At 35.4% G+C, this 10,799-nt stretch overlaps 1 protein-coding gene across 4 annotated transcripts; it reads left to right on the forward strand.

The window, feature by feature from the left end:
- The first annotated feature begins 953 nt into the window (after positions 1-953).
- On the forward strand, positions 954-10,384 carry LOC147393495 (nucleotide-sensitive chloride conductance regulator (ICln) family protein). Of its 4 annotated transcripts, none has more exons than XM_086455213.1 (7): positions 954-1,261; positions 1,349-1,472; positions 6,484-6,601; positions 7,521-7,580; positions 7,668-7,721; positions 7,836-7,930; positions 8,189-9,826. In XM_086455213.1, exons 1-7 carry the CDS (start codon positions 1,095-1,097, stop codon positions 8,264-8,266), a joined length of 696 nt encoding a protein of 231 aa, XP_086311339.1. In that variant the 5' UTR covers positions 954-1,094; the 3' UTR covers positions 8,267-9,826. The 4 variants fall into 4 exon arrangements, with proteins under 4 accessions (XP_086311339.1, XP_086311337.1, XP_086311340.1 ...); XM_086455211.1 differs by having other exon boundaries at positions 956-1,261; positions 7,668-7,733; XM_086455214.1 differs by lacking the exon at positions 8,189-9,826 and adding an exon at positions 10,025-10,384 and having other exon boundaries at positions 958-1,261.
- The last annotated feature ends 415 nt before the right edge of the window (positions 10,385-10,799 follow it).

Below are 10,799 nucleotides of genomic sequence, written 5' to 3' on the forward strand. Positions count from 1 at the left end.
TATGGTCTTCAACTTTCGAAAATAACCTACAAAATGTGTGTTTTGTTTTTGGTTTTTGGTTTTTGGTTTTTCTGAAGGTTGAAAATGACCACCCATTTCAAATCAGCAAGTGATGGGAGAATTTGAGCCCAGGTCCGATGTATCTCACCACTTAGTTATCACTTGGAATATCTCATAATTTACAAGGGGCGAGCTGTATGCGCCCACTTTCATGCTCTTTTTCTAATAAATTGCCAAATTACTTGTTACACCCACTCAAAAAAGGTTAATTCTTTATTCGGTAAGAAGATTTTGTTTAGTAGGAAGCTGCTTAAAATTTACATTACAACTCAGTAGGATTCTATCGAATGTCCATTTGAAAGAACTTATCGATTGGTGAATTCAATATCAACCTACTAAATGAAGTTTTGTTTGGTTTTTTTTTTCACCTATTAAAATTTTCTAACAAATAATAGATTAGGAGTTGAGATTTTCACAATTATTGCTAATCTATTGGGTATACTCTAAGGATATTGTTTCCTGTAGCACGAAATCTTAGTTGAAATTTATGTAAGTTCAAAGAATAAGAAGAAGAATGAAAAAGAGGGAGATGGAATCTCATTTCGTAGAGAATGATGGATGAGAGCAGAAAAGTGGGTGAAAATAATGCACTCCTTTATAAAACTATGGAGGTGTCGTTAAAAAAAAAAGTTTACCAAATAAATCAAAGCTATTATCGCTAAAGATTTAACAGGTTAAAAACAACAATGGTTCTTAGAAATTGCAAGAGCCTGAAGATTAGGGTAGTCATTTCTTGTCAGTCTTTACAGAAGAAAACGGTCAAGGGGTATATCATCAGTTTGAAAATGCAGTGGGTACATAGAATATTCACTAAAACCCCAAGGGGTATGTCTAAAATTACCTATTTTGTTACACAGACAGAACAGCTTCCGCTTCGAGTTTTAAACCTGTTTCTTTCTGCACTAGTTTGACACTCTTTTGGCGCCCACCCCAAAAACCAAAGTGAAAAAAAAAAAAAAACCTAGAAAGCAAAAAAGCAAGATCAAACACTGAGGGAGAGAGAGGAGAGAAGAAATAAAATTAGGGTTTCAGAAATGGTTGTAGGTTTACAGAACTTCGCAGAGAGAACTGGAGATGGTGCAGGACAACCAGTTCTCGACGCAGAGAACGGCGAGGAATTGATGCACGTTCAGCCTTCTGTTGCCATTGTTCTTGGAAACCGAGCTCCTGAGTCTCCTGGAACCCTATACATCTCTACCAAGTTCGTCCTTCAACATCATCATCTCTCTATCTCTATCTCTATCTTTGTTTCTGTAACTGTTCTTAGTGTTTTGGTGTGATTTTGCAGGAGAGTACTGTGGTTGAGCGACGTGGAGAAGGAGAGAGGTTACGCTGTCGATTTCTTATCGGTGTCTCTTCATGCGATTTCTAGGGATCCGGAGTCTTACAGATCCCCTTGTATTTACGCTCAGGTACTCAATTTCTAGGGTTTTGTTTTGTGATACTTGTAAAATTGTTTTGTTGGTTGAAATTAGGGTTAAGGTTTAATAATGGGTTTTGTGTTTCTATATATAAATATCATAGCAAATCTTTGGAGCTCACTACCCAAAATCCTAGGTGGCACCCATGATGCTTCAGATGGAAGTTCTTTGTTTACTTGATACACCCGACGGTCTATGTGCTCAACATTACAATATAAGTTGGCATTCCTTGAATGGGCCACAAAATTTGGATTGATGAGTTTGTAAAACATTATATAATGTGGTATATATCTATTTATCATTTATTTGCATCAGTGCACAGAGAGGTGATAGCTCATATCTCATATCTCATGGTGTATTGTTTCCCTTTTTTCATAATCTTACACAGCGCACCTGTTAGGATGTGTGTGTCATCATCTACGTGTTATCCCACATTAGAGTTGACAGTCTAATGATTCCCCAACTACTCTCCCCTTCCACTGAAATTCTTACACCATATCAATAAGGTAGAGTTTCCTGGATTCTGATTGATTGCTTTAAAGACAAAGTTTAGTGAGAGTTTCGATTCAAGCTTTTTCCATTAACCCTCACTGAATCATTTATAAGTGAAAATCATTTTCGATTCAAAGTTCAGTGGACTCAAAAGATGTGACATCCATATAGACAAAATTTCCGTGAAGGAGGATGAAAACATTTGTATCCCTTTTTATTAGAAGCGTACCCAAGAAAGAGACACTTAAGAGCTTTTGGGTCAAGCTTAGTTCGACTAGAATGAGGCACATGAACAAAACAAATACATCCAAAGATTTTTGGAGGTAAGGAAAATAAATGGTTAGGGGAACATAGAACATCAATAGGAGATTCATATAGTAAAGTTTGCGATGACATGTGATTTATAAATTAAGTAGTTAAAAGAGCATCAGACCAAAAAACTTTAAGAACATTCATTGAAAATGAAAGAGAACAAGTAACCTCCAAGAAATGACAATTTTTTCTCTACTAATTCATTATGTTGAGGAGTATCTACACAACTGGTTTGATGGATAGCCCTGTAATCATCAAAATAAGATGCAAAGTGACCATCAATGTATTCCCCCCCATTATCAGATCTAAGAATTTTTATTTAGGCATCAAATTGGGTTTTAATCATTTTGTGGAAGATTTTAAAAATAGAACACCCATCACGTTTGGCCTTAACTAAGTAAACCCATGTAACAAGAGAGAAATCATCAACAAAAGTAATAAAATATCGAAAACCACAAAAAGAAAAAGCAGGGGAGGGTCCCCACATATCAGAATGAATAAGATTAAAAAGGAAGTGTTTTTGTGACCACTATCAGGATAAGAAGTTCTAGTAAGTTTGGAATATCCACAAACTTCACACTTAAGTTCAAAAACAATAATTGGATGAAAAAACTGAGGAAACATTCACTTTAACAAGAAAAAAAACAGGTGACCCATACGATGATGCCACAATAACAACTTTTTAAAACTACTACTCCCAACTGCAGAAGGTATATACTGGACCGGTGAATCAACATGTGATGGAAGGCCCAATAAGTAGAGTCCATCCTCCTCATGACCTACCAATTGTCTTCCTCTTCACTGAGTCCTAAAAAACACAATGAGATTGAAAGAATGTGACTATAATTCAAGGATTTGGTGACGTGAGTAATAGATAAGAGATTTAAATTAAAGTTGGACACATGAAAAACAAAAGATAATGACAAGATATTACCATTTCCAACAATGGAAGAGTAAGATTCATTAGTAATTTTTATTTATTTTTACTTTATCTTTACCAGAACAAGCATTATAGACTGTAAAAATGAGGACATACCAGTAATATGATTGGAGGCTTTTGAATCAATAATCTAGGAGCGACTGAGAGTGGAAACAGAGGCACTAAGAGTTGAAGCAGATGTATCTGAATGTGCAAATGACGTGAAAGAAATACTGGGTGACTCCAATTGAGCCATAAAACGTCTTGAGAGCCTTAATCTTGTTACAGGAGAATCTAGTATTGTCTGCAGAAGGAGCTTGCGTAGATGTAGTATCCGACAATGAACAAGAATTCTAACCTTGTGTTAGCACCTCCGGGTCAAGGGACAATCTCAACCTTAGGTAGATAGTTTCTATGGTGCTTATGCCTCCGAAAAGGTAACGGAGGCTTGCAAAGGTTTCCTCGGGCCTGGCGGATATTGGCCCTCGAGTGCAAAGGCAGAAGGGAGCTTGACTGCAAGACCTACCCGTCGAGTAGGGACGAAAGTCGGCCTTAGTGATCCTACGGTGCCGAGTGGAAGGGCCATCGCACTGAAATATTTCTTTTTCATTAAAGGAAAATCAATCTGATTATATTATAGGTTGTGAAATGAAAATAAAGGGATGTGGATAAATGGAAGGGTGAAAGAAAGAGAAAGAGAATATCAATTATATAGGATTCCAATACCCGGTAGAGACAACAAAATTAGCACTTGAGCGATTTCCTCCTTGTCCACCACTAGAGATAACTCATCTTTGTTGAGAATGAAGAGTAGAGAATAGGTGTATAGGGGCTTGTCCCCCCTGTCTCATTTGCTAGATATGTTGTCGCAACTCATAAACACGAGCATAATTCCCACCTTCAGAATATGTTGCAATCACTGTATTCCACATCTGTTTTGCAGTGGATAAGAACAAATATTGATTACTAATATCAGGCTGCATAGAATGAAGAAGCCAAGACATCACAGTGATATTCTCTTGATCCCATTTAGCATGCATAGGGTCTAAAAGGCTAGGGGCAATAATGGTACCAGCCAAGTCTCCGGCGTTTCCTTTTTGTTTAACATAAAGCATAGCAGATTGAGACCAAGGAAGAAAATTCGCTCCATTAAACGTCATAGTAGTAATATGAAGGTTGGGAACTTCATTAGACCCATAGTTCAATTGGTTTGATACATTGCAAAACAATTTTGAGGTCGTGGGTTCAAGTCCAGCTTACCCGTCAAAAAAAAAAAAACACTAATGCTCCCTTCACCATTCAAATGAACATTAGAGGATTGAGTAAGCTCATACATTGAAACAAAACAACTGATCTACACAAATTAGATCTCATCACTTCACTTTTGTTCTCCACAGATCAAATAATAAATTAATCAAGGACTACACAGTCCAAAATCTCCAAAACATGCTCTTCACATTACCCGGAGTCGCCCCACAACCACATAGATGTCGATTTCGATATAAAAAAAAAAAAAAAACATTGTTAAATCCTAATAACACAAACAATTATTTCTCCCAATTTCATAGCTATAATCCATGAAAATTGAAAGAATAATTGGAAAGTATAAAAAAAGACCTAAAATCATCAAATATAGGTTGAAAAACACCTCATGGAGTTTTCAATCTTGATTCAAATCATGCAAGACCACTTCCATGAGCGTTATTACAAAAAATGATCTGCCCTCTTGTGATCAACGTCATAAAAAACTAGCTTAATAGATTTGGAATTTTTGATTTTTTTTTTTTTTGTTGGTATTTTTCACTAAAACCTTTAGAAGTCACTCAAATCTTCTCCAAATAACTTGAAACCAATACCAAAAATTCCCTAAAATCAATACCTTTAAAAACATTTATCAAACTCGAGTTTCGATGACTTGGTAGATGAGATTAACAATTGTACGCGTTGACGTCATCAAACATGGCAACTGATTATCCTCCCTCTGCTCTTTTCTCTTTCCCTAGATTCTTTTGGTGATGTTTGAGATGCAAATGTAACTCTGATGCCAAGTTGTTTGTTGTTGTTTTAGTCTTTTTGGGTTAAGGTTTGAAGAAGATGAAGAAGAGTCAGAAAAAGTGAGTTAAGAGAGATTACTACCTCTCTACCTCTATTATATTATATATCTACCAAAAATATGGAGTAATTACAATAATACCTCAATTTCCCAGAATACTTCAATACCCTTATAACATGAGGTATTCTACAAAATTGTGGACCGTCAATTATTTGTAAACCACTTTTGATGAGGTTTGGATTTTCGAAATGTGCTGATTTTTTGTGAGGATGATCTCCTTACCATAGAGATCATCCTTAAAAAATCATTCCATTCCGAAACTTCTAACCCATATATAGTATGTAAAAACCATTATCACAATGTTTGTCCCTTGAACCATCCCCTATATATATATATATGCATGCCTGTGGGGGTGGGGGGAGGAATCACTGCCCCCAGCCGCCCTGAATGCTGCCAACCCCCAACCAGAATTTTGGAAATTTCAAGGACCCTCTCTTGCAACATGCACTGATAGAGTTTTTGCCTCCGGACGAGCCCTTATCGATAGTCCTACCTCTAGACTGAAAGGTCATTAAGCCTATTGGCTTGTCTACAGAGACCCCCTCTATGGACTATTAAGAACCTGCCATTTTGCTGTCCAAAAGTCTCAATAAAATAAATAAGTGCAGTCTACTCCCTTCGCATATCATTGATGGCCTATACTTATGTCTTAGCTCATTTGGGAACTAAATTCGCCTCAATTGCTTGTTTATTGCTTGCCTTTTGTTCATACTCGCTGCTTGTCTTCTCTCCTTATCCATGACCAGTGGTTCACTGAGGACTGGGGGAAGCTTCCCTGTCTCTTTCATCTCCTCTCTTGGTGGGGTAGTGTGTGTGTTGGCACCAATATTTGGAAGACCAGAAATGCCCCCACCTTTTCATCTATCCTTACTATTATCAAGGTCATTTTCGTCAAAAAACCAATAGAATTACAAATTTACAATTGCACAACCCTATAATCATCTTAGTTTTTAACTTTCTAAAACTATAGAAATATCCTTTTAATTCTGTTATCACAAATCACCTTTTTTAATATTTTAAATTAGAAAAAGACCCTTATAATATGTTAATGTTTGAATACAATACAAAATTTTATTGTCTATATAAAATTACAAAAAGTTAAATCATGCATATATATATATATTTTGTGGCAACTTAAGTGTTTGATTCCATACTTCTCTTTGTAGATTGAGACTGAAGCTGGTGAAGATGAGGAGTCAGATGGCTCGGATTCAGAATGTAGTGAGGCCCTAGATGTGTTAAAGATCACTGAGATGAGGCTTGTTCCATCGGATCCCAGCCAATGTAATACTTTAGGGTCTGTTTGGCCTCATTAAAAATTGTTTATATATCTCGAATTGGATTTTCCTTGATCTTGTTGTGGAAAGCTAAGCCAGATTAACTTCCATACTGTTTGTCTGACATTTTTCTTGACATAGGGTAATCTACATGTTTTTCAGTATGTATTACAAAATACAATCTTAAATACTAATTAAAAATAATAAATATCTTATTGTCATAATTTTTCAATATCATATTTCATTGTCATAATAAATATTTTTCATAATTTTAAAAACAATAAATATCCTTAAGGGTCGTGAGTTAACATCATGGCATCCAAAAACATGATCTGATGCCACTGAGATGTAGAGGAAGAAATTTGAAGGACTTTGAAAAAAAATTCAGAAAAAGTTATTTTTTCACTGTTGAATTTTATTTTTAAATTTGAGAGTTCGGTTGCCGTCCATTTTTCAACACCTTTGATGATACTCAAAACAGATTTTTTTTTTCCTTCTCTTTTGAATCTATGTTTTTCCATGAAATCTAAAAGGCTGTGGTATTGGATTTCCAATGTAGTAAGCCATGTGGGCCCAATATATAATAGAGACGTGGGAGAGAGGAATCCCAGTCTTTTGGTGGGATTCCGCTTTCCTGGTTTTCTTAGCAATGATGTTCATGTGTGGGACCCGCTAAACTAGTTAAATGCTCATTGTGTGTGACACAAACACTGAATGCTAGGATAGGTTATCTTTCATGGTGATTTAGATATTACAGCGAGGGAAACAAACAGGGCCTTAATCTTTTGCTTCTTGTTTCATGTTCGAACAACTATTTTAAACTTTATATGCATTGTTTGTTGTTGTCCTGCATTCCTGTTGTTATGATGCTATCCATTATGGGTACTAATTTTTCTCTTTGGGACCTTCACTTTCTTACTGTATAGTGGATGATCTCTTTAACATATTCTGTCAATGCGCTGAGCTAAATCCCGACCCTCATGAAGGTAAGAGCTATTTTCCTGTTATGGTATGCTATGTGCTCTTCTTGTCATTCTCACCATTTATTTTCCTTCTGGCTATGATTTTTCCAGAACAAGAAGAGGAACACAATTGGATTTTTAGTGCTGATCAGTTGGTAGATAATGGTAATTTCACAGGTTAATCCTACTAATTCCTATCTCTCTTGAATATTGATCTTTTTGCAGCTTGTCATGAATGGGGAAATTTGAGTAATTTATATATTTGTTGGCCTTTTCCAGAGGAAGGGGGTTTGGAATGGCAGCTTTCTGAAAATCCTGGAAACCCCATTGGTTATTCAAATGGGGATCATGATCTAGCTCGTTCAGTGCTTGAGGTATGCATTCTATGACCGTCTTATAATGTTTTTTAATTTTTTTTTGACTTCCATGTTTTTAAGTCACGGGGACAGACGGAGAATTGTTGATAGGGGTGATACAGTTCTTCACATATTGTTTGATTGATTCTAAGCTTTTGATATAGTTGCTCTTTCATTTCATTACAACATTGCTTCATTGCAATTTCAGTTGAAATACTATATGATCTTTTAATGTTTCTATTGGGGTCCATATTGACAAGTCCCTTTTGTCATTAGAGGATAATGCACGTTAGTTGGTTTTTGAGGGTTCACCTTGTTCAAGAATTTCTCTCACATTCTTTGCGGTTTGCATAATAACCAACTACTGTTTCAAACTTTCAAATAATCAAAGCGGTTGGCATTTCTATTGGGAAGCGATTTTTTCCGGTAATTGTATTGTTCTTCTTAGTACTCTTCTTGAATAAGATTTTTAATTATATATATATATATATATATATATATATATATATATAACTTTAAGCACTCATGCCATATTTTCATAAAAAAGTTCTTTGTTATACTCGACTTGGTGACTGTGGTATACCTAGTGCATGGGCTATGGAGAAGACCTACATTATTACCAAAATTATAGGTGCATATTATTTATAAAATTACTTGACCTCCAACAATGATATCTTGGAGTTATGCCAGATTGGATCTTGGATGGTCTGTCTATGAGCAAACTTGTTTGGGATTTGGGGTTGTGCTATTTGGTTACTTGATATTATTTTTGGTTTGCAGACTTTTTAGTCTGTGAGGTGTTTCTTTTACTATTCAATTTGCTAGTGCCAAAAAGAGGAGCATTAAACATCTTCTAGAGTAGATCTTGAATCTTGATTTCATTTAGTTGATGCTAGGGTGTCTCCTGGAGTAGGTGTGTTATAGTGAAGCCTGGTTGAAATAGCTAGGAAATAGGCGAAGGTTGGACAAAGCATCCTCTAGAAACATTACGCTGCAATGGTGTCCAATTGCAGTAAAAAGTAGGCTAGGGTTCTCACACTAGGCTGTACTAGTGCTCATAAAGAAGTTCTTCCAAGAATGTAAAATTTGTCTGTCTCTTTAGGGTGGTTGTTTTATTGGTTTGAGGTGAATGTTGCTTTCAAAAGGGGTTTGTGTTTAAATGTGAGTCCCTTGGTTCCTTGTAAGGTTTATGTTGCCTTTGTACTTGTGGTTGGTCACCTTAACCACCTTCTTTTAATATAATTGTTTTGCCTATAAAAAAAAAAAAAAAACTGTAAAATTTATCTCTTCACTTGAAATATGGGTCTTTACCAAAAACAAGAAAGATCAAACAAAGCTTGTTTGCAAAAGGCAAGGTGAAAATGGATAAAAGCTAAGGATACTTTTTTTTTGCCTTTTTGCTGGTAAACAGCCTAGGAACTTGATTTATACAAACTCTGCTATATGAGAATAGGTAGAAGTAAAATATGGTTTAAGCAAGGTTTTAAATTTTGATTTTAGTCAATTATTTTGGTCGTCTTATAAATGGAAATATTTTGATTGTGTGAAAATATTTAAAATTTCAGAAAAAAATAGCTGGAAATTTAGGGTTCTTCTCATTATCACGAGTTGAACCATTGCAAAATGGGAGGCTGAAAGAGAGGAGACCGAGAGACGGTCTAAGGAAAGGGGAGATTTAGGGTTTTCTGATTTTATATAACTTGCAGTACAGTTTTTTGTTGTTGTTGAAAATATAGTGATTTAATCACGATTTATTTGATGAAGGAAAAAAGATCAAATGTGACTTTTTAAATAAGTCATTAAATTTGGTGACTATGCTCTTTGATTATTCCAAGTATTCGTATGATCTTTATTGATGGACACTTTAGCAAAAAGCACATCATCCATTTCTTCTAGTGAGGGATGGTCCCCCCCGCCCCCCCCCTTAAAAAAAAAAAAAAAAAACCCCAACCCGGTCTTTTTGTGTGTTTGCGGACCCCAATATTTTAGTAAGGCGTAGATTGTTAGATACTGCATTGCTTCGTACAAGGTATGTAGTGATCCTTTTTTTTAAGCTTCAATTATTCTTCCCTTCTTTCAATTATTGTTCTTTCGTTTTCTTTCACATTTCAGCTTCAAATTAGCGATCAGCGGTTTGATGATGCCGAGGAAATGGAGCGTGAGCCACACAGCGATCACCAGTGAGCTTTCCATTGTTTACAAGTTTCGTCTCCATTTGCTATTACTGCCGCTTAGTTTCTTTGTGTGATACATGAGAGTTTTGGGGGCCGTTGTAAGCAGTAATTGTCCAGAGTTCTCTGTAGTTTTTAACAGCTTGATTTTACAGCAGCTTGGCATTTTAACCATTTATTATCTTGTTCATGCCCTGACCCAATATGGAAATGTCCATATGGATCATGGTAAGGTAATGGGATGAGTTGGTTTAGCTTAAAATTCCCAATCTATCAAATATCTTTTTTTATTTTTGTCAAATTTATTGCTGCCATCCTTTTCAGTCATATAAAATAGAGGTTATATTAAATGAAGTTTACAGATTGAGTTTTTCGTTTCGCATGGTTGTGCTGGCTAAAGTTTAAAAAAGCTGTGAAGCCAGACTCTGGATCAAAAACATTGTGACAAAGTTGGGGTACTTGCCAGGCAAGGGAATAATTAATTTTTATTTATTTATGGGTAGAAGTCAAGGAAAATTTTTGGGAAAAATAAAAATGATTATTGTTATTACGTATGGATATATAGTGATGTATATTTCATATATTAATCTAAATTCCATATTAATCTAGAAAGGTATCTTTCAAATTAAGCAAATAAGTGGGGACTGAAAATCTTTAATTAATCTCGACTTAAAAAAATAAAAAAAATAAAAAAAATAATACTTTTGAAAATTGAA

The sequence above is a fragment of the Akebia trifoliata genome, chromosome 10, assembly GCF_017979445.1.
Source record: "Akebia trifoliata isolate Shusen 1 chromosome 10, ASM1797944v1, whole genome shotgun sequence".
Lineage (NCBI taxonomy): Eukaryota > Viridiplantae > Streptophyta > Magnoliopsida > Ranunculales > Lardizabalaceae > Akebia > Akebia trifoliata.